The sequence below is a fragment of the Guillardia theta genome (assembly GCF_000315625.1).
Source record: "Guillardia theta CCMP2712 unplaced genomic scaffold GUITHscaffold_19, whole genome shotgun sequence".
Taxonomy (NCBI): Eukaryota; class Cryptophyceae; order Pyrenomonadales; family Geminigeraceae; genus Guillardia; species Guillardia theta.
The window spans coordinates 929750-955607 of record NW_005434655.1 but is presented as its reverse complement, the minus strand read 5'-3'; the positions used below and the strand labels follow the sequence as shown (position 1 = coordinate 955607).

The following is a 25858-nucleotide window of genomic DNA, read 5'->3' as shown; positions in this document are numbered from 1 at the left end:
TTGGCCCTTCGGTTCCCTCATCTCCACCCGCAGTCGGTCCTTCTTGTCCACCTTCAGCGAGCAGGCCAGCACATGCATCTCTGCGAATTTACTCAGTGCTATGAACAGGAAGCTAAGAGATCGACGCTCTATGTCGTCGCTCTCCGCCTCCTGCTCAAGCTCAGCAGCTGCCGTTGCCCGTGGCGAGAACGCGCTGCCCCTCCTTGCCTTCTTGCTCTCTCCTTGCACGCGAGTCCAGCGCTTGCTCTGCAGCCACTTCCCCAGCTTCTCCTTGAGAACGTTGCGTCCCACTCCCTGCTCCTCTGGCATCTTCGCCCACTCTCCCAGCGACATGAACTCCAGGCTCCCCGGAGAGTAGAAGGTGTCGTGGAGGTTGCCAACGGCCTTGTCCAGGACCAGCTTGATCGGCTCGCTCGTCCCCGCCTCGTTCAAAGAAGCTGCATCTTCGATGACTGCTGACAGCTCGCTGACGAGCTGCATGTCCTCTTGGCTTGACGGAGATGCTGCCTCCATTGTGATCCTCTCCAGGTCTGTAAACTCCAGCCACTCTCCCTCGCTCTCCTCCTGTCGCTGCGCTGCGTCGCTGGTGCCCCGCTGACCAGCCGCCTCAGGCTCCTTGTCGAAGCCGACTGCTTCGAGCTTGGTTGCTGCGCCTTCGAGATAGAAGGGCAGCTCCTTCATCATGCGTCGAGCATCCTCCGTGGAGCCGAGGAGGATGCATAGCTTGGACCCGTTCCAGGACTTGGTGTTCAAATCCTCCTCCATGTCGATGCCTTCAACGTTGATCTCGAGCCTGTTAGCGATCTCCAACAGGACTCTCTTGACTCTTGCGATGGACGTGTTGCCGCCGTTGCACAGCCCCTCCATCTCCTTCCTCGTGAAGCGACCAGATGCCGCCGTCGACTTGATGATGATCTTGATCTCCTTGCCGTCCTTGCCGCCTGCCTTCTTCTGCATCCTTGATGCCTTCTTCAACTTATTTCTGGACACAAAGCGATCAGCTGTCAACTCGACTGCGAGCGCCTCTCTGATCTTCGGGTCCTCGCTGAACAGAGTCAGGTGTACTCCCTCCATCGCTTCGCTCTCTCGGAAAGCTCGAAATGCTGTATCATTCGCCTCTGGGCAGCTCGAGGAGACGATCCACTCCACCTCCCTCTGTCTCCAGATGACGTTGGCCCCTACAGCGACGAAGCCTTTCTGACCTAAGCCTTTGTGGACTTGCTGTCCTGGCGCCCCAGCGACCAGCATGCCTGCCAGCGGCTGGAGTTGGACCGCTGCAAGGGACTGGCGCAGCAGCTGATAGCGATAGACGGCAGCTATCTCAGCCGTTGTCATGCCGCCCAAGGTTAACAGGTGGGTCAGCTCTGCCAAGCTGCCCCCTTTGCCCCAGGGTCCTCTCTTGGCTCGAATCTTGAAAGATCGATCGTGCACGATGCTCACATGTACAGCTGTGAACTTGCGACCATCGATCGCGAAGTCCTCTCTTCCCTGCCAGAGCTTCTCCGCTTGTGCATTGCGGAGGAAGGAAACAGTCACCGGGATCTCCTCAGCACTCGCTATCTCGGGTCTATACGGAGCCTTCCACATGATTGCTTTACTCTCTTGCACTGAGTCTACGATCAGTCCGATCTCTTCAAATTTCTTCTTCAGCTTTTCTTCATGGTTGACATACACCGAGGAGATGCCCAGGAGAGTCATGGAGATGAAGGAAGTCACCTCGTTGCCTGCTGAGGCGGTGTATGTCTCGACCTTCTCCTTCTTGGCTTCTTCAATCTGCTGCATAAACCACTCTCTGGATGCGTCACTCCATCCAGTCATCGCTTCTTGCAGAAGCTCACGTCGTGCCTGCTGACATGTCGAGCGGATGGCTTCTGCGATAGCGTCGGGGGTGCATCCCTCCACAGCCTTGCAAGCCTGGGCTGTCCTGCTGTTCGGATAACGCTTCGCGAAGCTCTTCACCCTCTCGACGAGATCAGCTTCGAGGACAGAGGCATCCACAAGTCCGCTCTGCGTGTATTGGCATGATCTCCGATACAGCAGGTTGCGAACATTTTCATCATACTGAAGAACCATACTTAGAAAGCTATTTGAAGTATACAAACCTCTCGCTTGCAGCTTCCTTGGCGCCCTGGCGGCTTCCCCTACACCTGGCAAGGAGCCATGCTGCCGAAAATAACGGCGCCTGCCGAAAAGAGCCATGCTGCCGAAAATAACGGCGCCTGCCGAAAATAACGGCGCCTGCCGAAAATAACGGCGCCTGCCGAAAATAACGGCGCCTGCCGAAAATAACGGCGCCTGCCGAAAATAACGGCGCCTCCTAAACCCTAAACCCTAAACCCTAAAACCCTAAACCCTAAACCCTAAACCCTATACCCTAAACCCTAAACCCCTTTCCCCTGTCGTCCGATGATCCATCTGTCTCCTGTGTCCTTGCCCCTTCCTTGCCATGTTGGTTGTTTTTCGCCTATGAGGCTTCACCTTCGGTCTGTCCGTTGACCGTTGCCCTTTCGTCTTCCATCTGTCTTCTGTGTCCTTGCCCCTTCCCAGCCATGCTGATCCTGGTTGCTAGCTTTTGAGGCTTCCCTTGTGATCTGTCCTCGTTGATATTTACCCCTTCATCTTCCAACCCTCTTATATCCTTCATGCTTGTTCTCTGTTGGTCGTGTCTCCTCGTCTCGTTGAGGTCCACAGCATGTGTTGCACTTCGAGCAGCTGGATGACTATCTTGGTCATGGCTCTGTCAATCATATCCTCGTCCATGAGCAAGTTCCGGAAATTTGTGGTCCATTCCCGCTCCATAATACTGCCTCTCACTCCTGCAATGAACGTGGCTTGTATGACCTCTGTGTTGTCGCTCCTACTTGTCATCTCTGCCCGCAGTGCTGCATATTTCTGTTCTTTCTCCTGAAACTTTGCTTTCAGGTTTGCCAGACTGCTTCCCTCGCCCGTGAACTCTGAAGTTCTTGCTATCTCCACCAGCACAATGCGATTGCTCCCTCTGAAGTAGCAGAGCCCATCTGGTATAAGATTGCCGTGCTCTGGTGCAGTCAGTCCTAGCCCTGTCATAGAGTTGATTGGCGTTTGCCACCAACTCTCCTGTTCAACACTTTTCTTCTTCCAGCTTTCTGTCAGGCATCCCTTGATTGTCTCCATTACTCTGTTGTGTGCCAGAGCGATCATGAGCTCAAATTCTTTGCAGGCTAGCTGGATATGCACCCAGCTTTCTTCCCTGCCTTCGCACCATGGGCAACAGGGGGATGTCGTCTTCTTCCACTGGAACAGCTTTTTCCTCGTAGGTGCTGACCAGGTAATAGCTTGGATGGCTGTCCGAAGTACTGATCCTCGACACCTCTGTAAGGCTCGACCTAGGATCCTTCTGCCCACTTGTGGTTCCAGGAGAAAGGTTTCCGTCAAGGTAAGGGGGGCTTCTTTCCTCCTCAGTTCCAGTTGTTCTTCTCTGATTATCTTATCCCATATTTTCAGTCGATCCATCCCCGGCTTGAAGTTCTCTTCGTCTGCAATGCAGAATCCCAAGTCGCTGTCGATGAGGGCCCTTTCCCACGTGGAGGAGAAGGAGGATTTTCCCTTGCGAGCTTCCTCTGCAGCTTCTTGCACTACGGTGTGGTCTGCGATCAGAGAGAGGTTGATCTCAATGCCTTCCCGCTGAAATTTGCTCAGGCATTCCTGCAGTCTTCCTGCCAAGTCGTATACGAGCTCGTCTTCATACTGCATGGTAGACCATCTGAGGGTGTCCGTAAGAAAGCGATGCATTCGGGTTGATTTAAAGAGGACGAAGATTTTCCTGATTGTTTTCTGTTTGCCTCTTTGTTCCCAAATCGCTTGTAGGAGTATGCAGAGTGCGATGGTATGTGCTCTGATGACGCTACATTTTCCGTGTATCTTGATCGCTCCGCGTTCCTGCTCTCCTTCCTTTTCTTGCGTGCTGTATCCTATCGACATTGATCGACCCTTCCTGTTTCGTGATATGTCGCCGTGGATTGCGGACCACACGTGGTTCCTGTTCTTCTCCTGTTTGGCCGAGGCTTGATAGTTTTCGTTTTGCTTCCTTCGGTATTCTTGTAGCTCCTCCTGTTCAGGGATCAGGTGTACTGTGAGTTGGACAATTATTCTCTCTTGTTCCGACTCTTTGCAGTAGACAATCAGGTCGTCTTGTGACTTCCTGAGGCTCCGATCGCCCGTCCTCCAGAAATTTGCAGCGTAACATATTTCTGATCCTTTAGGTACCTTACCGACTAAACCCTAAACCCTAAACCCTAAACCCCAATCCGATTTACTGGTTTAGGGTTTGGGCCGACTTGCAAACGCATCCGGTCCAGGATCTTTCGTCAGCTCAAGGCCTCGCTGTCCTACGCTGCCATCATCGCGGGTGCATCCCGGTATGCGTCTCATTCCTTCGGCGGCGGCGCTGGCATGGCGGCGCGGGGGGATTGTCCAGCGCGCAGTTAAGTGAAGGTATCAGTTAAGTTTGGGGGACAGCAGTTGGCAGGATTGGGTTTGGTTCTCGCTGTCTTTCTTTTCTCGCCGTTTGGCCTGTGCGACTGTCAGTCAGGGTCAAGCCGCCGGAGCCTCCTGATTGTCCTCGTACTGATCTTTAACTTAACTTTGAGTATAAGATTAACTGTCCGATCTGATAGAAATGTGTGGCCCCACCACCCCACCCCCTTCCACAAACAGCTTCGCGCCATTCATGGCTTCTTCGCACACATGCTTGTTTGGCCATCAATGCAAGGTACATGATGAAAGCACTCGATTGTATCAATGCTGTGAAGATGCAAGCCTGATGTGCCATCATCTTTGCGTGAATGAATATGTTGATTCGGAAGGATACACCAGCTGTGAGCAACGTGGGAAAACAGCCATTCCATCAATTCCTCAAGATGCACTTGCTTGCAAGAAGTCATGTAGAAGGATCTAATCATGGCACAGAGTGGATGATGATGATGACGATATGATTTTGATGATGCTGAGGAGGAGGTGGTGGTGGAGCACGAGCTGGAGCACACTGACATGCAACAGGACGAGGTGACGAGGACGAGGACGAGGACCGTACGGAGAAGAAGGGTGCCTTTGGGGAATGTGAAGAAGAAGAGCAAGATGTAAGAGGGCAGATAGAATCAGTAAGTGGAATCTGTAAGAGATTGGATGGGAAAGAGATTGGATCTGTAAGAGATTGGTCAACCCGAAGACCTCCTCTTGGAGTTCTGTAAGCCAACAGCTTAGTAGTGATCGCGCCATGGGAGGGGGAGGAGACTCGGCGGGCTGCAGTCGGCACTCCGCTCTCCCTACACGCCGCTGATCCCAGTCCCCCGCGGGGCAGGATACTCGCCAGTCAGGAGGTTTAGTAGACGGTAGCCCGGCCTGTCGGGGGAGGCCTGGGATAGGCGGCTCACCAGTCTGGCAGGAGGCGGGGAAGCCTGTCACGCCCCCGTCACGGTGCAAGCAAATCAAAAAGAATGGTATAATGGCTGACGAAGTGTCAGTGGTGCGGGGTTTGAAATGGTGCAGATCCACCAATTGTGTTCAAAACCGTATCAAGTCTCGTGATGTCAATGCTGCTATGAATATTCTATTGTGCTACATGTCTCTACCAGCACGACCAGATTTTCTGAAACGGCCTTGAATTGGCACACATGAGTCTGATTATACTTAACCTGTCCTTCATAGGATGAAGTACGAGTCAGACACAAGAAAAGTATTGGCGCGTGGGTCTTCAATGATCCATAATTTCGACGGAAAACTTAGAATTGTAAAATTTTATGTTTTGTGTCGTTTAGCTAATAAACCCTTGTGCAAAAATGAAAAAATCGAATCAGATCAATCCTCTTGTGTTCGAGGCGATTGCAGTGCAGAGGGATCGATTATACTCCTTTCAGAAATTTGCTTCTGTTGCTTCAAGTCAGTTCATTGAGCTTGTTCAGTGTAAGATAATCACTCACTTTAGCGAGACATTATTATATTTCCCTTGGCATTTTTTTTCAAAACGAACCAACTGACCAATGAAGCTTGGGTTGGGACAAATATTATACCTAAACTGTGGTTTAAGCTTTGAAAGGAATTACACGATTTGAGCGTTACCTTGTCCTACGGATTAGCAACAGCGCTTCATTCAGTGAGAGTCTGTCTCTCTCCATCAAGTAGGCGCACACGCATGTAACACTTCTTGACATTCCTGCGTAGCAATGCACAAGGACTTTCCCTTTTCCGAGGCCTTTGGCGATAAAATCTGAAGTGATTTGAAAATATTGTGTTAGGTCTTGGGATTCATCATCGTTAGTTTCCAAAATCTATAACATACGTTAGATTCACAAGGCGAAATCTCTCATAGCATTACCAAGTACTCGAAATCATTTGGAAAGTAACAATCTTCCCTTCCATGTAACCAAGGTTCATCGTAGACCCTTCCCCCGACCAGATTTATGATATGTGTGATACCCTTCTTCTCTAGCTTAGTTTTGTCAGCAGCAGCTATTATTCCACTCAAATACAGCCCTTTCTTGATCTTATGAACTGTAATGTAGCAATCAGTGTGTGGTCGCAGGAAATTTCTTAAGCTTACGTTTGTCAGCACGGCATCCATGTAGCTGCTGTTTGATATCTACAAAGTGTTGTTGTGAATTTTCGCCTTGAGATATTGAGCTCATGCACTTTCCCATGATGCATGTGCAACCTCAAGAATCACTGAGCCCTCGAGAAATCTACGATTGTTCAATGATCTTGTCGCACCTAAACCAAATAATCAGCCTCAAGCAAGTAGAGAGTTCAGCAGGAAATGATCAAACATGGAGTGTTTGTAGACGTTGAGAAAGTAATTCTGATGTGCTCTTGCAGAAACTCTATGTCACATCGATATACACAACTACTATCAGCAGCGATTGACCGTACTGTATTAGACCAAGTCAGACATAAAGAATTAACCATCCCCACTCTGCCCTATTCTCTTTCTTAGTATACATGGGGAAATTCCGGCCTATAACCAAAACGCATTCACAGACGCATGATACAGCATCGGACACGTGCATTAGGAATGAATACACAACAGCCAATCACCCCATACCACTCAAGCCTACAGTTCCGTCACAAAGTTTTCAGATTTGTATCTTGTTTCTATGTAGTGATCAACATTCTTTGATGAATTCTCTTGCATTTTGTTTGCTTCGTGTCATATTCCCCAGGATGTACTTGAGCCCCAGGACCCACCCTTCAGATATCACTGTGATGGATTGTGCTATGGTAGGGTGGACAGATGACGACATTCCCCATAATTCAGCCCCCTACGGTGGCCCCTACGGTGGCCTGCCTTAGCCTGGGTCATAGTAGCGGCCTAGATGCTGCGTGGGCGCGGCCCGCCGGTCGGCCGGGTCCGCGGGCCGGGCCGGCCCGGGCCGGCCCCCACACTTGACACCGATGATCAAGTTTTCAAGTCACGCCCGGCCGGGGCCCGGCCAGGGCCGTTTGCCGCCGCCCCGCCCGGCCTGGCCCGGGCAAACGGCCTGGCCGGCCGTTTGCCCGCCGGACTTGCCGCCGCGCCCCCGCCGCGGCGGGCCGTGATTGCCGCGTGCCGCATGCCACGGTGCCGCCGTGCCACCGTGAGTCCCCGGTAGGCTACCGTCGGTACTACCGTCACTGAAACTTACTACCGTACGGTTTACAGTACGAGGACAATCTTTACTCAAAGTTAAGTTAAAAATCAGGACTCCCGGAGTCCGGGAGGTACTGAGTAGTACCGTACGGTACCGCCGTTTGTAGGCTCTGCTGGCTGCTCCGACAAGATGGTGGCACACGCGGCACGGTGTGACGGACCTGACCGACGGTCACGGCGGCGGCGTCGTTCCGAGTTCTGAAGGCTGCGGCCAGTGCCTTGCTGCGGCTCGTGTGGCGGCAGGCTACTACCAGTGAATCGGCATCGAATCTCACGTAGTCTCTGAACGAAGCGAAGACTGTGACTCCCCGATCACTGTAAGCTTTTTTGAACAACGATCGAGGCCCTGGTTTTCATCTGCCAAGTTCTTCATGAGTCAAGCAGCACGCCATTACGCAACCGCTGGCATGGATGTGGCCGTTTTGCTGCATGCAAGATACAGGTAAGGTATCTTTATTGCCAGTCTTCAACATCTTTTTTCTTTTTTTATCAAATGTTGAATCATCACCACAAACAGCGATGAAAAGATGAAACATGGACGGGGCGGGCAGCTTCTTAAACTTCAAGCAACAGGAACAAGGGTGTCAAATGTCATTGGAAGACCTTTCAATCAATCTCTCCATGATCATAATGAAAACCAAGAGAAACACGTGCATGTTGAGGCCTCACAAAAATCAAGTTCGATAGATGTCAGCATTGAAGCTAGTAAGGCAATACCGGACAATTGCGCACTCGCTCAGATTAGCGTGATTGAATCCTCGCCCGATCATCTGAATAGCGCCTTCTCGTACAGGTTCACACGTAAAAGTCTCAAAAGTTCTCTCTTTTTTGAGTCTACCATATAGACAAGGATGGCGGAGCGCACCCAACAGAGTATCTGGGAAAGCAGATGAACCCGTCAGCATTGTGATACGAATGCGCACATCTGAGGACGTGCTTCGTTCGCAGGTGATGTTGACATGGAAAGACATTGTGCCTGCAGGTGTGTTTGATCCGTTGTGACTGAATGCTATAGATGACGAACTTGGCAAAAATCTCCTGCAGCAGGGGATCTCTCGACGCGCTTTCCAAAAACACGCGATCGAAGCTAATTCCGTACGCTTTTCTTCGCCGCTTCCGTAAACTGTCTCTTAGACGCTGGCAGAACCAGGAGTGAAGGAAGACTTGGCTTTAGCTTGCAAAGCAATCAAACTTTCGCAAACGGGCGTCAATCTGAGGTGAAGTTTTGTCAACTATCATGCTGGCACATGAGTGAGGATTTCCGTCACAGCATGAAGTCCAGATGCAACCAATTGACATCCAGCCAAGAATCATGTTTGTCACTAAAACTAAGACTCCCCAAATCTCAAAGATGGCGAAGATCCCGGCAAATTTGGCCGGACATTCATTGTTCAGAAGCAGCTTCCAGCCGCATGTCACATCTACTACGAGTAAGTTCGCGCCTGGGGAAATTTTGAAGGGCAAGATTCGACCAAGGCATTTATCTCTTACAGGGGGAGGTAGCAATGAAACCCAATTGTCAAGATTCTTTCCAACATCTTCTCTACGTCCAACACCATGAGGATGCTGAAACAATTTCAAACTTGATTTACTCGCTTGTATACATTGTACCATGATATCAAACTTTGGATTTTCATTTAATATTGCTCAAAAGTTTGATTGAAGTACTTGCTTTCCCATAATCCAAAGCACGATTTTTGAAGTTAGATCCTTGTACCTAAAGAAGACTTTGAATCTAGGAATCTCCCGACAAGATGGAAATATCCTTACCCAACCAGCTCGAGGAAAAGGGGGGAAAAAATAAGGACAACAAAGAGAGCCAAGATTACTGTCAAGATTAACATCCGTGATTTCCTTGATCCTTGTCTCCTTTTTGGACCATAACAATCTACCTGAAAGCAAATCATACCATCGAACAGGTGTCCGAAAACTCACCTCAATATCATCTTCATCACCATATGCTCTTGATCTTGACGGGGGGGTTTCTAAGTCGTCTTTCCTCTCACGTGAAGATTCTCGCCTTCTCCTCTCTAGCATGGCTTCATTGTCTCCCATCGAGTTCAACATCCCCTCCACCATCTCGCAGCCTGCCACTCCGATCGACCACCAGACCCACCACCCCCTGATATACCATCCCTACCTGCTCAAACGGGACCCACCCCTGGTTGTCCCATCAAGAAAAGATCAAGAACCCCATTGCGGCAATTTTTTGTGGCAGCCATATCTTTCTCATGGCGAGCAGCAACTGAGACTTGTAGTTCTTGTCGCCTCCTCTCCTCGTCCTGCGACAGGCTGCCGTCTTGACTGCCCCCTCCTCCACCTTCTCATTCTAGCCATGGGGCGAACGTCGAAGAAGCCGCAATTCAACAGCCAGGAGGCCGAGGAAGATTATCCTGTGAGGTAACTCTGAACCGACGGCTAGTTACAATGAAGGCAGGACGACAATGGAACCAGGCATACCTCGGAGTTCGAGCAGAAGTACATCGAGTCGCTAATCAACCGAAAGCCAAGGATGTCCTGGGAAGACTTCAAAGAAAAACACAAAGAGCAACTTTCAGATCGGCTTGGGTCTGGTATTGAGAAGGAACAAGCGGACTACCGCAGACTTCTAGATGAGGAGCGAAATCGCAAGGTAAGATCGCCATGTATGACAGCTGATCTAGTGCGAATTCACACTTGCAGCTTTCTAAAGGTATGAATAACAAACACTTAACAGGAAAGAGCAAGAAGGTTTTCACTTACCCCAGAGTCAACCTGCACTGACAGTGTTTGTAGGACAAAAAGTCGAAGAAGGAGAAAAAAGACAAGAAGGAGAAGAAGAGAGAGAAGAAGCGGCTCAAGCGTGAAAAGAAGGAGCAGAAGAAGAAAGCTGAGGCCAGCAGGCATTCGCGCTCGTTCAAACTTTACAACCTTATGGAGTGGATACAGGGGATCCGAAGCAGATAGTGGAGCCAAGAAACGAAAGCGAGATGCGTCAACCAGCAGCGACAGCAGCAGTGACAGCAGCAGCAGCAGCAGCAGCAGTGACAGTGATGATGATGTAGTATCCCTCCTAGTATTCCTTCAGTTGTATTGACTGTTTGATCGTGACAGGGGCAGAGGAAGAAGAAAAAGAAGGAAGAGAAACGCAAGGAATCTGGTCCCGTCCGTCTGTCTGATTTTCACTCAGGAAGGTACGACAGCAACAGTGACTGAACAAAAATCCATGATTTCTGAGAATGTGCTTCAAGTCGTTCATAAAAGAGAATGACTGAGACCTCCCCCGCTATCTTGTTTGAGAAATAAATTTAGCTAGCATTACATGTTGGGAAAGCTAAACTAATGCTCATGTAATTGCAATAGTTGATGTCGTAAAGATGTCGATATCATCGAACAGAATGTCGAGCATTGGTATGCCTGTGCATATCACATCAATCAACTGTACAGACAAGCCATTCCCTCGCACCAGTTCGAAGATTGCATCTGTATGACTTCAATCCATCTCGATTGTTCCATCACCCTAATTGCAAATCAGTGAAACGGACGATTTGTCGTTGTCAGCCACTACCCCTGCGCCGCAAAGTGGATCTTGTTGCCGTTGTGAAGTTTTACTTCGATCCCGAAGTGCTGGAGGGGCAAGTCAAAGGTGAAAGGGCTGCCCAACACCACCTGTCTTCCAAACTGCTTTGAAAGGACCGCACAGTCTCTTAGCTCCGCCTGTGAAGTCCCATAAGCAAGGATAACCATGTCCATTACTGGTCACTCTGAGGGTGATGCTGTTGTCGACTGCTGGAGTTGCTCCTTGCCTATCATTCACTTGCTTTCCTGCCCTTGAAATGAGACGCAGAAAGTGTCTCGACGTCAATGACCGTTAGTCCTGTCTGCACTCCTGTAAATTTCCAGAATGCCAAGTGAAGCGACGACCCTCCTTTCCTTCCAAGTGTTCAAAATTCCGACTTTCTGCTCACGCTGCTCAGAAGCAAATAACAAACCAAAGACACATTTCGTAAAATCAATCAGGAGCAGGGTGAAAGGGTATACGGGGTAGTTCCCATTGTCATGATGCAATCAGCAAAACCATTGTATGCATGTATAACACTCGAGCATTGCAATATCTGCCACAAGGACAGTTGAATACCTGCTTCAGATATCCTTCATGTCTCGTCCAATGCGGCAAGTTAACAAAAGAGGAGTTCACGGCTGACGGAATGAAGGAGGACTCGCTTGAGGAGTGCATCTGAAGGTGATGTATGTCCTGGTTGATCACGATGCACTCGGCCCTTGGAATGCTTCCTCGACTAGACGAGCGCTCTGGAGGACCCTGTGCTTCCCATCCGTCTAAACTTCCTGCTGTAAATGCCACCTCCGAATTTGATACTGAGGACGAACTTGGCGTGACAGCATTCCAAGTTTGCTGCGCAGAAAGAGCATCTTCGCTGGCCCTCTGAAGTATAAAAATCAAGTTACATTTTAGACGTGCAATACAAAAACAACATTGGAAATCTTGTTTGCTTCCAGCTGTTCTACCTCGGACTGATCTGCCGTAGGTGTACTGTTAGAGGAGTCCAACTATCAGAAACGAGTCAAGACCACTTAACATTCCAATGCTGCACAAACTACCTTGGTGTCATTAATCATCGATCGTATGAGGTTCAAAACGTCTCGATAGGAGGATCCTTGCGAAGAGCTGAAACGTGATGTCAATGAGAGGCAGCGAGAAGTGAATGATTGACAAACAAACATCCACTTCTACACAACGAAGGGATATCCATCCACACCTAATTCTTTGCTTCACTTCAATCCATTGTTTCAGGCGCATTTGGTGTGCATCTTAAACCATTACGTCAGAGAAAGAAAATTCCTACACGTGCACCAACCGAGACGAGTAAACAAAGAGAGCAAGTAATCAATGTCAGTCTCAATGCCCTCAATCTAATCTCAAATCATCACAAGTCAATCAGGATCCAAGCATATCAAACATCATCGATGGACAAGTGATGTCTCAATGCTTTCTTATGCCAAGCTATGCTCAGCTCATCATCACCAATGGTGCTTAGCGCATGTCCTGCAGCAGATGTTACAACTGAGCATGATGAAAAACAAGAACCAAGATCATTGCAGGCCGTAGCCTGCACTCTCCTCCTCCCATGTGCGTCTGTAAGAGCACGGAAGTAGGTCAACACTGGAAGGACATCCGCCTATTTGCATGAGATCAAACGATGCAATCTTTGATATTCCGGCAACCGAGTTTGATGCATTGCCATCGCTGATCCTTCTACGCGTCGATTCTACAACATTCCTTAACCTTGCATGTTTCTTCGAATAATCCGTCAAACTCCATGATCGAGAAGGGCAGGATAACCTGAACGGATCGTGCAAAAAACGCGATCCTTTCTGCATCTGCTTACAATCAGGCATAGAATATTGGAGCGACACGAATGGCAACCGATCAAACCACTGCTACTATCGGCAGTGAGCTTGCTGAAATTCTGTAACCTCTCTTGGATCTCGGAAGTTTCTTTGAGTGACAATAAGTTTGGGAAACAAATTATCAAAACCTAACCATTCAGCTCAACACCTTGACCCGAAGTTTCCTTACGATTGCTGTCAGCATATGGACTCTTCGGATTCGTGTTACCTGATTCATTATTCCAAGAAGGAGCATAGTGTTTGCAATCTCATGTTTCCTTCTGATTTGCAGTGAATTAGAACATCACGACACCTTGACCTCACAGTATCACCTTGCCTTGAGCACCCACTCGCTTCTATTGCACTTGCTTGCACAAGATTCTTCTTGTTCGAAATGAACTTTTGCAACTGTCACCTATCAATCAGTCAATTCTCCAGCTTTTTCACCATGAAATTCTTTCCTGTCCCGTCAGGATGGCAAGACATCCCAAGTTTGCGTGCGCGGCACCTTCCCATGCAGCCTGTTCCAGGGATGCACTTTGAGTTCATCAAGAGAAGATTCAAAGAGAATCTACTAGCTGTCGGTTCGAAGCCGAAAGTTGGAGCATCTTTTGGTAGGCCGTCGCAGCCCTTTCAAAGCATCCCACCTGTGACACTACATCAGAGGCCTACAGATGTCTGCAAGTGTGCATGCCTTCATCGCAGCATTTCCAAGAGTCTGCCAGGAGAAGAGTGCTTCGAGAATATGATGAGGGTGATCCCTGGCAAGTTTTCACTCACACACAAACATGAGCCCTTCGCCATCATCTCAACATTGTATTACCAGAAATATCTCATGCTTCCATCCCCTTCTCTTCCCTCCCTCCTCCCTCCTCCCTCCTCCCTCCTCTCTCCTCCCTCCTCCCTCCTCCCTCCTCCCTCCTCCCTCCTCCCTCCTCCCTCCTCCCTCCTCCCTCCTCCCTCCTCCCTCCTCCCTCCTCCCTCCTCCCTCCTCCCTCCTCCCTCCTCCCTCCTCCCTCCTCCCTCCTCCCTCCTCCCTCCTCCCTCCTCCCACTCACATCAGCGCTTGCTCTATTGCTTGTACTCCCACAGCCATTTTCAGGCTCAACCGGTGACCTTGCAGTGACCTGCCGTGACCCGGGGAGGCCCGGCCCGGCTCGGTTTCTAGCGCTCAGCCCCTCAGTCCCACTCAGACCACCATCCCTGCCGCAGCTGCGGGCGCAACCAGCGGGAGAGGATGGCGGGAGAGGAGGGAGGCCACAATGGTAGAAGAGCCGCGCGTGGTAGCAGAGCCGCTCCTTCGCCTCTGCTCTTCCTCCTTCACTTCTATAGAGCATTTCCGTCTTGCTTTTGATTGTTTGTTCCTTTCAAGGCGAGCAGTCTCTACTCCGACATCTGCTCGTGCGTCAGGAGTTGTTTTGTAGTGATACGAGTTGGAAGTAACAGATTTGGAAGGTCGGCATCAAACTTACTCGATACATTTAATATCGATCTTGAAGCTTCGAAAATCCACAAGACACTCTAGGAACTGATGTTGAAAGTTTGCTGAAAGTACATACAGCCCAAGGGCTCGATTGCACAGGAGAACAGGATCTTGAAGCCTAGACGAGCGACAAGAGTTGGACAGCCGCTCTCTTCAGCACTTACTGAGGGGGGGGGCGCTGTCCCCCCCACCTTTCCTGACAGCCCTCCTGGTTTTCACTGGACGGCAAGTCGGCTTTGATTGTCGAAGACAGGAATCTCAAGTTGAACAGGCTTTGATTGACCTGAGATAGAATTTGTGAGAATTCAGAGTCAGCAGGCCGGGAAAGATGCAAATGCAGCATAAGTTTGCAAGAAGGCGAAGACTGCCTTCCGGATGGCATCTTCCCATCTTCCTTCTTTTAGCTGTGGTGAGCGACCTTTATGATTTCAGCTTGGGCTCGACCGGACCAGTTAATTCTTTGGGGAATTCGTTTGAGGGTACTGGAAGTTCAGCATCCTTTCATCCGAAGAAAAGCATTGGGGTTCTGGTTCCGGATCACTTTCCAACACTGAATGAAGCATTTCAAGCAGCTGGAAGTCCAGATGTAAGTTGTTGGAGTTTGAGTGAAGAAATGACATTGTTTCAGGTAATTACCTTACGAGAAGGTGAACATCAGATTGGAGAGCACTTAATCAAAGGGGGACTATTTCACGGCAATGAACCCAAGCACTTCAGACCGGAGATTGAGATCAACAAGAAATTGTTGTTGCAAGGAGATCTGGCGGGCAGCGAAAAGCCCTTGTTGAAAGGAAAGGTGGTGCTGCAGCAGCCAGTCGACATAGAAACATGGAAGCCTGAAGAAGGCGGGGGGACTTTACAACTGATGAGAATTTGGTATCAGGAACCGACTGTACACGATTTTTGTCTTTTTTTGGAAGGTGGTGCTTGGTTAGTTGAAGAGTGCGAGATACGGTGCACGGGAGAATTCAGCAAGGCCGTCTGGTGCTGTGGAGGGAAGTATGTCTTTGATGACAGTTACCGAGGAGGTGGTAAAATTGTTGATCATTTTCCGGGCCCAGACGCGCACATGAGACGATGCACCCTGGGAGGGTTGACTGATAGCTCCAGTCTGTCGGGGTGGGGTGTCTTATGCTGGCAACTGTCACAAGTCTGCATTGAAGATTGTCTGGTAGAAAATACTGAATATATCGGAATCAGTGCATGCCATGCCAGCGTAGTGGAAGTCAACGGTTGTACGATTCAAGGTTGTAAGATAGGAGGTCTCATGGTCGACGAGGAAGCAAAAATGACAGTGCAAGCATGTTTGATCAAAGACAACAAAAGTGCCTTCGTTGCAGGAAACGAAGCTCACTTGGCTGCCATGGAAATTTACGATAGTGTGATACACGGACGCCCGTGGCATGATGCGTGGGGAGGAGAGATTATTGAGGCTGACAGAGAGGTAGATTACGGTGACGGTCTCCCGTTGTTTCTGGGCACTTGGACCGATCGTGGAAGAATTCCGGATCCCGACCCTACAGATGTTGAGCGATACGTCCGAAGGGTGCGCAAGAACACTTGGAGCATGCAACCAGTGAGAATATCAAGGGCAGATGCTGAGCAGATGGGGTTGGACCCTCCTAAGAAAACCATCACACGCATCGTTGGTCGTCCTGGCAAGTTAGAAGAAAGTGCAAACCAGTATGAAGGAGGGCCTGAGCTTGTTTCTCTGGTGGGCATAGGGCTGCGGCTGAACGTCACGCACAGGGGGGAGGTGGTAGTGATGGGGCTGTTGGTTGGAATGCCGGCTCAAGTGGGAGGGGTGGAAGTTGGTGATGTTATCACGAGTGTGGATAACTTCCCTGTTTGGCTGCCTGAACATGTGCTGCGACGATGTGCAGGAGAACCAGGAACCCCAGTCACGCTGGTAAGATGAGGAGAGGGAGGAGGAACAGCGGAGAAAAATGTAGCAAGTAGAGGCTTTGTTCGGGTAGTTTATCTAGTTCTGATCTCTTGAGTAGAAAAGAATCGCGAGTAGGGAGAAGGAATTGAAGACTGCGGAAGTTGAAGGAAATCAGTAGAGCTATGAGAAGAAAGTTAGGCAGGGTGAGTGTGAGATGAAACTGCTGACGTCGGCATTGTTACAGGGACTTCTTCGAGGACCATATAGGGGGGAAATCGAGATCACTCTACATCGGCGACTGATAGGAGTAGTGCCAAAAGAGGACGCAGACGTCTCCTCCATCCGTGAACCAGTTGAAGTGGTCGAAGACGTCGGAGAAGATGACCAGGAGATGGAGGCGTTCTCAGGAACGGGCGGTGGAGGGACCATGGCTGTGATGCAGGCTGAGGTCATGACTTCGAGCCTGGCCATGCAGGCAGCTTATGGACTCGACGACTCCGGTTCAGCTCCTCTCCAGCTTAGCAACGGGTTAAGCGCAAGAGACCCGAAGCAGCTGGAAGGCGTTCTTGGTGGAAACCGCTCAGAGGGCACGAGGCCATGAGAGAGGGGAGGGAGACTTGTAGCATAAGGTGGGAATGAAGTGTATCATGTCGAACCACTGGCAGGGTCTGCAGGACCCTCATCTATCTCAGCTGCGCTTGGGTTCTTGCTGTCGCCCTTGACACCCTTGCGTTCCGCTGAAACTCTTCCTCTTGTAATGGCTTTTGTGCATTGGATCGATCGTTCAAGTTTAGTTGGTTGATGTATGAAGCTGATTTTTTTCTTGTGTCTTTTATCTGTAAAAGTGTAGTGATGTTCGTTTCAAAATATTCTTTAGTACTCCCGATTGTTTGCAACGGGCCCGAGAAACTTCTTCCAGCCCGGTTCATGAAGTGAGGCTTGAATGCCGTCTCCTTCTCTTAATCCCTCCTTCGTCTCTCCATCCTTAAAACCTCTCACCATCCCCTCATGCTCAGATTCGGTTCCGACTTTTTTCCCACCTCCCCTGGTATCATCCTCGTCGCGTCCAAGGCTTGTGTCCAGCAAATCTAAGAATTCGGTAAACCAACAGGAAGTTGAAACGAGAATCACCTCTTGTCCCCTCCTCTCCATCGTCAAAATCCGCATCTTCATCTCTGTGAGTACAGATCCAAATGAAGCATGCACTACCTGACGACGAGGACGAGATCGCTTCCTCTGAGTTGACCTTCTTCACCTCTTGGCTCGACCAACCTGCCCTGACAGGTGGAAGAAGATCCTCTCCATCCCTTCCGTTGACTGCGAGAGAGTCAAAGAAAGGACTGCAAGTGGATTGTCTGAACCTTGTTCCTCAAACATGCCCACAAGTGCTCTCCTAGCCTGAGGTCTCTGACTGCCATTGGAGGTCAGCCCAAGCAAGAACAGCTGATGGGGCTCACGGGGGTAAAGCTTGAGGTGCTTCCGAACGAGGCGCGTCTTTTCTGTCAGGCAAGTCATAACAACATCAAACCAAGAAAGCAAAGAAGGCCGTGTTGGGCATTCATGTGTTCAAAGAAAGGAGCCTGATGTTGGTGGTAGTGGCGGTGGTGGTAATGGTAATGATCATGACTATCACAACAACGGCAACGAGGGTGGAGGAGACAAAGGAGGGTATCGACAACACGGACAAAAAGGAGGAGCAGAACATGGTTTTGAAGAAGGAGGAGGGAGAGGAGAAGAAATATTTCACATGCGCTCGATAGGCTTTGTGCTTTGCTTTTGCTTATTAACCTAAAGAACAACTGGTCAGGCAGACGAAACCAAGAAAAGGGACGACACGTTGTGATGATAGGGGTAGTCCACAGCGATCTCAATATCTTCCTCAGGGTATATCCAACAACTTGAAACGAATTGAGTTGTTAGGCGCAAACCATCTATAAACCTCACATAATTTGCCAAACTATGAAATCAACAGCAACGAGAAAAGCAATCAAGATGCCGAAAAATGGACCTGAGATACCATTGAGTACGGAACCGAAAATGATCTCTTTGCGGTAGCCAGAGAGAAGGATACAAGGATGTGAAAGCAAACGCAAAAGCAATGAAGTGCTGAAGGAGCAGATGAGGCCAGGTAATGCAGAGGAAAGGAGACAAAAGCGAAGGGGGGGGGCGTTGGTGACCAGAAACGAAATGAACGAAATACGAAGATCACCTCGGGAATGGCACCTCTTGAGCCTCTCCAGCAATGGCTTCGGCTTGTCTTGCACCACCCGGTCGTAGACTTTACAAGTCCTTTTGGCTACATCATGCCACGAATACATCTTCTTGATGCTGACAAAAGGTTATGAAAGAAATTTCATGCGATCACAACAATCACTTGGCGTGAAACTCGGATGGCACAACCTCCTTCACATCCTATCAAAGCCGTGGGTGAGATTAAATTTTGTGATTGTAGCCCTTCACCTTGCTGATCGCAACCTTGAGTACCTACAAGAAATGTCAAAAATGCATATCTCAAATAACTTTTTTTTCAAGGCATTCTTTCCTCGTGCTACTCCTCCTCCTCCTCCTCCATATCATCATCGTCATCATCTGCATCACGATTATCTGCTGCATTACCTCGATGAGGGAGTTTGCGTCAGGTGAAGCATACTTGATCATGTGTGAGGGCATTACTTCTGGCACTCCTCCCACTCTCGTGCTCACAACCAGCAGCCCGCAGCTGGCAGCTTCAAGGATTGCGATGCAGAATGCTTCAGTCAGCGAGCAGTTGAGGTAAATGTGTCCTCGCACAAGCACATTCCGCACGTCGGTGTGCCGCACGTGTCCCAGCATTTCTACCCGGTCCTGTAGCTGATGGTTCTCCCGCATTTGTTCTAGCGCCACCCTCATCGGCCCGTCGCCACCTGCCGTCACCACTCACCAAAAGAGCAGACACGAGCACCCTTACCGATGACAAAGTTGACATGCTCGAACTGCTGGCAGATGGAAGGAATTATCTCCACCATCAGGTCGACTCCTTTGCGGTAGACCAGCCGTGTTATGCAAACGATGGTAATGCAGTTGCTCTTCCTCGCCGTGGGGTTCGGAGTGAACACTGATGTGTCTACCGCATTTGGGATGACGGAAACGTGCGATGGCTCGATGCTAGCTCGCAGAACTGTGTTTTCCTTGCTTGTGTGCGACACGCAGATAACGTGGTTGATGCAAGATAAAGTGAAGTTGAGGACCTTGTTCATGTGAATAGCTGAAGGGTCAGAGAAGCCGAAGAGAGAATGATCAGTGAAGATCACTTTTAGCCCCATTGTTCCTGCATGCATCAAACTCTCATGGCAGATGATGCTGAACGCCTGGTGTCCATGGACGATGGTCACTCGCTCTCGTATGCAGATGAAGCGAAAGATGGGCCACGAGCTGAACAGTGTCGGCAAGGTCACTCGTCCAGAGGAGAAGACGTCGGGCATGGGCATGAGAGGCAGATAGTAGACCTTTAGCCCGTTGGTGAGCCACCTGACCCCCTGCCTGTTACCTCTGGCTCGTGTCACAACTATCACTTTGTGGCCGAGCTGAAGGAGGCACTGGCTGAGCATGTACATGTGGTTCTCAACTCCTCCCGCGTCAGGGTAGAAGAAGTCTGAGACCATGCAGATGCAGTGCAGCGAAGAAGAAGGCTCCCATCTTCTTGAAGGCGGCCTCTCCTCCTCCTCCTCGCTCGATCCTCCGATGCTTGTCTTAGCATCACGAGGCTGATCTCCTTCAGTTTCATCGTCAAGCTGGTCCAAGTCGAGCTGACTAAAATCAAATCCTTTGTTACTGCTGGCCTTCTGCAGGTATTGCTCACTTCCCCAGCTGTGATTTCTCTGATGGATCCGAAGGTTGCGGCGAGCTACAAGGATTCTACCATCATTGACCTCCGGAGTTTTCCAACGCGGTTCATCCTCCTTCTCCATTTCAACCTATCTTGATGTTCCTTACTCGTCGAGTGGAAATTGTTTTGAGTTACGGGTACACCAACCCAAAGCGAGATACGACAAGGATCTGTTCCAATTTTCTGGGCCAGATCTCGTCGAATGCCTTGCGCAGAAATATCTTGCTAATTGCTGTGAGGGGGACATTGACCTTGAGTCATGCCCAGCAGAGGGTCCATTTGGATTCCCTTCACTTCTGCCTCATCTCCCTTTTGTCTTTATTGCTTGAATCTTCTCCACCATCTTTACCGCAGGCAACCATGGCAACTTCCTGCAAGATGGTTACTACGATCCCCTTTATTGACTGAAAAAGAAGGGCAAACCTACTACAAATGCCTGCCGGTTACATCACGAAACCGCCGCATGCATGCCCTGGCGCACTATGATACTCAGTGCAATAAACTCTGCAAATTTCAAGTTCTATGTTTTGTATTGTTTATGACAATACTATTGAAACCACATAAACGGACCACCGTGACCGGTTCGCAGTCTGAGTGCGCCGGGATCGGACCGTCCCGGAGTCCGTTCAACGGTTCAAACGGTTTAGGGTTCAACGGTTCAAACGCCGGGTTTAGGGAACTTCGGAAACTTGGCGTGACTCTGAGTTTGGCTCGGAACTTCGGAAACTTGGCCTCAGGCCGGGCCGGGCTGTGACTGACGGCGGCCAAGTTTCCGAAGTTCCGAGCCAAACCCCGGCCCGAGTCCGCGGCGTTAGTGACACTGTGACCCGGCCCGTGACTCTTCCACCCGCCGGTGACGGACCGTTCCGGAACACTGGCTCGGAGTCAACTGGCAATCGAGTCTGACGGCCGACCATGCCGTAGTCACCCGGCGGCGTTCGAAACACGGAGGCTCAGACTCAGTCAGACAACTTGACAACTTGGCAAAAAATCTGTCTTGAGCAAAAACTGTGTCTTACGGCGCGCCGCGGACCCGGCCGGGCCGGGCAACTTGAACCCCCCGCAGCGCCCCGCGGGCCGGCCCGGGCCGGCCCCCGTCCGTCATTATCCTATGATCCGAGTGTGCCCTTTTGCTTGCGACTCTTCTTCCTGTAAGTGACTCCGATATCTGATATAGTAACGTGACCCCAGCACTGACAGGCAATTCTGAAGATTGAAATTGCTTTATTATCTTTGAAATTGTCTCGCTTTGAGTTTTTGAAACTTTGAAGTAGATAACACAATTTCTGATTTGACTGGCACGGAGTTTTCGAAGCAATGATCTTGTGACCAACTGTGAGTCTGTATATATATATTAAAAGAACACAAAAACCTTATATAGTATTAAATCTATTTTAAGCAACCTCCGACATGTCAGCAGTTCCCTGGTAATTTACTCCTGCACATTGTCACAATCCTTACATAAGGAGGCTGTGGCTTGCTGTACCTCGCACGTTATAGAAACCGGATTTTGCAAGCAGGCACACATGATTCATTCGACAAATATGAGACCCTCAACGACTTTCAGACGATCATCCTTGCCTGAGTTGGTTTTGAATGAATCAGAGGTGGTATACTCAAGTGATCGCCGTCGACCTTCGCTGGTGCAGCATAAGGATGATACCAATTCGAACCACCATGCAGAATTGGAAAAAAGAGTAGAAGAGGCGTCGAGAAGAAGCAAGTATGGTTGCCCATCAAGACTCAAACAGCTGCTCTGCTTGGCTAAGTCCGTGAGGAACATCAAGTCAAAAAAAAACATTCATGCTTCGGCCACCGTCTCAGAGGCACCAAAAGCATGTTTCTTGGAGGAGATTATGAGCTAGCTTGATTTCTAAAATTCATTTCCCATCTTTCATCATGTTCCTTTTCTTAATAAATATTGATTTCTTGACACAACATTGGACTGAGGAATTTTTTCATTCATTTGTGTATGACTTTTAAGTCAGCAGACTGACAAATTTGATAGCATAACTCTATTGTGCATGACTTGAAGAATTCAAGATAGGAACGATGAGAGGAAGTCAATATTTCTGCTTACATTTCACAGATCACCTTCAAAATTACCCACATTTCCATAGATTCACTACTATGATCGTGTGATTCTCCTGTATCCTGGACTATGATTTGAATCGCGGAACTCAGAGGGAAACAGGCTACTATATATAGATGGCAGTCTAAGTCTTACTGAGTTTTAGGACTTGACGAACGTAATTGCTTGATTCGTTAAGCTGGAATGACTGATTGGACTAACCAAACAAGACCTAGGCACTAAGTGACCGCCTCAAAATTTCTTTCCCTAGGTTGACAATCACCAAGACCATTGCCATCCATCAAAATTGCACTGATAGTCGATCCTCGTAGAGAAACGAATTTGAAATAGTTCCTGGTGACCTTTGGAAAAGCTCATCCCTGCTGCTCGTCTGTCAATTCATTTTCTTCGAGCGCTCCAGTTCCCACGTTCAATATTTTGCCGCTAGAATCACGCACTTTTCTCTCGCTTCGAATAAATTTTACAGATTTTGCCAAGCATATCAGCTGCTTCAGCCTAGATGGGCAGCCGTACCGATTTTTCCTTGAGGCCTCTGCGACTTTTGTCTCCAATGGCTCTGGTTTCGTTGGATTGAAATCTGAGGGAGCTGGAACGGCTGAAGCGCGGCGTATCGAAGAGTGCTTTGATGGAGGTGCGTCAAGCTTTTGATTTTCAGGATCTTCGGACTTGAGGCATGCTACTGATTTCCTTCGCATGCTCTTGAACATTTTCGTCTGCTGTTCACGGGTCTTGCAGATAGCGATGCTGTTGCGGCAAGCAGTTGCCGAGGTATCACGATATCTTTGTTACGGAAAATGAAGAGATGTCTGGAGAGACCTGGATCCAAAGACAAGATCGAAGATAAGATCGAAGACAAGATCGAAGACGAGATCGAAGACGAGATTGAAGCAAGAAAAACGATTGAAACGTGAGCGATCAGTGAAGCAATTCTTGCGCAGGGGCCTCGTTTTTTATATGTATTTTACTGTTCAGAATTGTACCCCTACCCCTTCGTAGCTAGTTATTTGACGGTCAAAGCCAGGGACAACAGGGGGTACTATAATAATGCCAGGCAAACACAACTTTACTCAACGATCTGACTCTCCACCAAGAGGACTCGATCACAATCCCGGCCGGGCCCGTCGGGGCGGCCGCGGGAAGGCCTCCATATTCTGTATGTCTGTGGTACACTGTTTTACTCATCATCATGGCAGAGCAGTACTGCAAGAGGTACCAAAAGATCTTTCTTTGTAGACTTAATATGTTTTATTATCAGTCATTGCTGCTGAAAATTTCTGGTACTTGACAAAATTCAAGGGTGGTGTCCCACTGAGGGTGGGTGCGTGGCTTTTCCATAGAATGAAGCAATGGGGGTGGATGAGACTGGGGGTGGGGTGGCGTGGGGTGGGGTAGGGTGGGATATAGGAGGGGGAAAGCGTGGGGGATCGGGGAGGTTCTACCAAGGATGTGGGGATGGAAAGAAAGCTCGATGTAGAGTAATGGAGTTTGAATGGTACAAGCAAGCAAAGCGTTCGCAAATAGCAGTGATAGAAGCACAAGGGAGGATAGCTTAGCGTAAGCGAAGCTGCGATGAGCGATGGTTGAGAAGTTTAAGACATATTTGAGAAACTGTCTCTACACCTGTTTGATGCGATGCATGTCCGGAGGGGCTGATAATACTTAAGTCGCATCTTGAAATGGAATGTACATCTGTGCGGTACGGAATTTGGGGAGGTGACGCATATTGATGGGGAAGGTGAAGCATATCGAAGTCGCTCTGAAATGTTTGTGTAGATTGCTGTCGTCTAAACGAAGGACCATGAAGGCAAATTTGATGCTCCTTCTGGCGTCTGCCTTATTCCTTCCCGAAGCAATTCAAGCCCTCTGTTTACCGGGTTACATTTCGTCTATCTCTTCTTCGACATCCATTTCGATGAAAACAAATCATATTGGAGGATTGCCAAGAATTCATAGGGAAGCAAGAAAGAAAGGGTGTGTTCAAACCATACGCATGGCCATTCCTCCAGCCTTAGCAGCGCTTGTAGCTGGTTCCTTAGGAGGTGCGGTCGGGGTAGGTGCTGCATTTCCTTTCGATACCCTCAAAACGAAAGCACAAGTGTATTCTTTTGGACAAGGAAAGGAGGATCAGGCAAGGGGAGTGGGCATGAAGCAAATCATCATCCAAGTACTGAAAACAGAAGGCCTTGGTGGATTCTATGGGGGAGTTTCTACCATGATGGTTGGCCAGGCATTCATTAAAGCTGTCGCATTTTCGGCAAATAGTGCTGCGCTGGACGCAGAAAAGATGACTTCTATGTTTGCAAGCCTGTCTCCTTTGGCACAACTCACCTGTGCTGCATTATTTTCAGGTTTTGTGACATCTTTTCTTGTAAATCCGATAGAGAGAATCAAAATCATGTGTCAAGCTGCTGAGAAAGGAACTTACAAATCTGAACTAGAATGTGCTCGCATTATCATTGGATCAGATGGAATCAAAGGCTTTCTGTTTCGAGGACTTGGACCCACAATACTGCGGGAGACTCCATCCTATGGAATTTACTTCGTCATTTATTCACAATTGATGAATCAACAGGTAATTCAAGGTCTTGGCATGTTTGCTCCTCTCCTGGCTGGCGCTCTCAGCGGATGTGCGTGTTGGCTCCCAGTGTATCCCATGGACGTCATCAAGACTACTATCCAAAACACGGATGGTAAGACTCGGGCGCCAACCACAATTGAAACTGCTTACGAGTTGTATACCCGTGGAGGAATTGGGGTCTTTTTGATGGCATTGAAAGCAAGATGCTACGAGCAGCTACAAATCATGCAGTAACTTTTTTGTTTATGATACAGTAATGAATTTTTTGCAAACTTGAACGGGCCTAGGCTTGAAAACTGTCGAAACTTGGCGCCTTGGAAGTCCGGTGAATCAAAACAACTTTCATACGAGTCAGTGAGCCTCGGAGGCTCAGGGCCAATTCAAGGCTATTACACTGGCACACTGACACCCGGCGGCCGGGCGGCACGGAGTCCGTGCCCGCGGCCTGGGCGGTGCCGGGCGGCACGGCAGTGGGCGGGCCGGCGTCCAGCAAACTCTCACAAACTTGTCGCATGACAGCCGTGCCAGTCCGAGATAGCAGCCGAGCCTGTTACTACCGAGTACGGCGCTGAACATTATGCATCCTAGCATACAGTCTATCTCTCATGCTCTCCTCAATTCTGGTCAGTTCGTGGCACAGTGCATTAAACTCGGTTTTGAGCAAAACTTGTGACTGTCTTGTTGGGCGTCAACTAACTTGGTCGATATGATGCCGATCAGTGTCCGTCCGGTCTACGGCATTGCTTTGGCACACTGACAGTACAAGTCTAACAAACTTGCCAGTGCTCCGTCACCGCCTGACCCTCGGAGAGCCTCCTGGCAGCGTCCGGCCCGGCATCCGCCGGCGCCGGTTGCCCGAGTCGGAGCCCAACGCATCCGACCGTACCGGCCGGGGCCGGGCCGGGGG

The 25858-nt window shown here is 49.4% G+C and overlaps 8 protein-coding genes across 8 annotated transcripts in view; 4 read left to right on the top strand and 4 right to left on the bottom strand.

Annotated features, from left to right (window-relative positions):
* GUITHDRAFT_105296 (hypothetical protein) overlaps positions 1-2073 on the bottom strand; it is a gene marked incomplete at both ends in the record, with an annotated part of 3137 nt that extends 1064 nt beyond the window's left edge. Inside the window, one exon of the mRNA XM_005836147.1 lies at positions 28-2073. Within this exon, the coding sequence (XP_005836204.1) occupies positions 28-2073 (2046 nt within the window). The remainder of the gene's footprint in view (positions 1-27) is intronic.
* Positions 2074-5953: 3880 nt separating this feature from the next.
* On the bottom strand, positions 5954-6305 carry GUITHDRAFT_68357 (hypothetical protein; the record flags this gene model as incomplete). Its single annotated transcript, XM_005836146.1, has 2 exons — positions 5954-6047; positions 6097-6305. Coding segments are annotated over 2 exons (303 nt in total), but the record flags the coding sequence as incomplete, so codon positions are not given.
* A 2547-nt stretch (positions 6306-8852) lies between these two features.
* GUITHDRAFT_151648 (hypothetical protein) lies at positions 8853-9340 on the top strand. Its single transcript, XM_005836145.1, has 2 exons — positions 8853-8877; positions 8931-9340. The coding sequence occupies exon 2, from the start codon at positions 8943-8945 to the stop codon at positions 9219-9221; it is 279 nt and encodes a 92-aa protein (XP_005836202.1). The 5' UTR covers positions 8853-8877; positions 8931-8942; the 3' UTR covers positions 9222-9340.
* A 655-nt stretch (positions 9341-9995) lies between these two features.
* GUITHDRAFT_136365 (hypothetical protein) lies at positions 9996-10606 on the top strand (the record flags this gene model as incomplete). The annotated part of the gene is made up of 3 exons (XM_005836144.1): positions 9996-10060; positions 10115-10292; positions 10436-10606. The coding sequence occupies 3 exons, from the start codon at positions 9996-9998 to the stop codon at positions 10604-10606; spliced, it is 414 nt and encodes a 137-aa protein (XP_005836201.1).
* Positions 10607-11025: 419 nt separating this feature from the next.
* On the bottom strand, positions 11026-13564 carry GUITHDRAFT_105292 (hypothetical protein; the record flags this gene model as incomplete). Its single annotated transcript, XM_005836143.1, has 20 exons — positions 11026-11056; positions 11106-11159; positions 11208-11356; positions 11403-11464; positions 11509-11599; positions 11778-12083; positions 12134-12208; positions 12260-12326; positions 12418-12469; positions 12517-12571; positions 12619-12704; positions 12747-12837; positions 12884-12955; positions 13002-13039; positions 13095-13157; positions 13203-13233; positions 13278-13329; positions 13381-13456; positions 13496-13509; positions 13557-13564. 20 exons carry the CDS (start codon positions 13562-13564, stop codon positions 11026-11028), a joined length of 1473 nt encoding a protein of 490 aa, XP_005836200.1.
* A 2702-nt stretch (positions 13565-16266) lies between these two features.
* Positions 16267-17069, top strand: GUITHDRAFT_151647 (hypothetical protein). Its single transcript, XM_005836142.1, has 2 exons — positions 16267-16440; positions 16661-17069. The coding sequence occupies exons 1-2, from the start codon at positions 16297-16299 to the stop codon at positions 17015-17017; spliced, it is 501 nt and encodes a 166-aa protein (XP_005836199.1). The 5' UTR covers positions 16267-16296; the 3' UTR covers positions 17018-17069.
* Positions 17070-18219: 1150 nt separating this feature from the next.
* GUITHDRAFT_68256 (hypothetical protein) lies at positions 18220-20363 on the bottom strand (the record flags this gene model as incomplete). The annotated part of the gene is made up of 6 exons (XM_005836141.1): positions 18220-18313; positions 18361-18424; positions 18626-18744; positions 18791-18828; positions 19015-19319; positions 19364-20363. The coding sequence occupies 6 exons, from the start codon at positions 20361-20363 to the stop codon at positions 18220-18222; spliced, it is 1620 nt and encodes a 539-aa protein (XP_005836198.1).
* A 4000-nt stretch (positions 20364-24363) lies between these two features.
* Positions 24364-25185, top strand: GUITHDRAFT_157468 (hypothetical protein; the record flags this gene model as incomplete). Its single annotated transcript, XM_005836140.1, has 1 exon — positions 24364-25185. One exon carries the CDS (start codon positions 24364-24366, stop codon positions 25183-25185), a length of 822 nt encoding a protein of 273 aa, XP_005836197.1.
* Between the last annotated feature and the right edge of the window lie 673 nt (positions 25186-25858).

Coding starts and splice junctions, on each gene's coding strand:
- GUITHDRAFT_151647 (XM_005836142.1), top strand. CDS start 16,297: ATGGGGCTGTTGGTTGGAATGCCGGCTCAAGTGGGAGGGGTGGAAGTT. Junction 16,441..16,660: donor CAGGAACCCCAGTCACGCTG/GTAAGATGAGGA, acceptor GCATTGTTACAG/GGACTTCTTCGAGGACCATA.
- GUITHDRAFT_151648 (XM_005836145.1), top strand. CDS start 8,943: ATGCAACCAATTGACATCCAGCCAAGAATCATGTTTGTCACTAAAACT.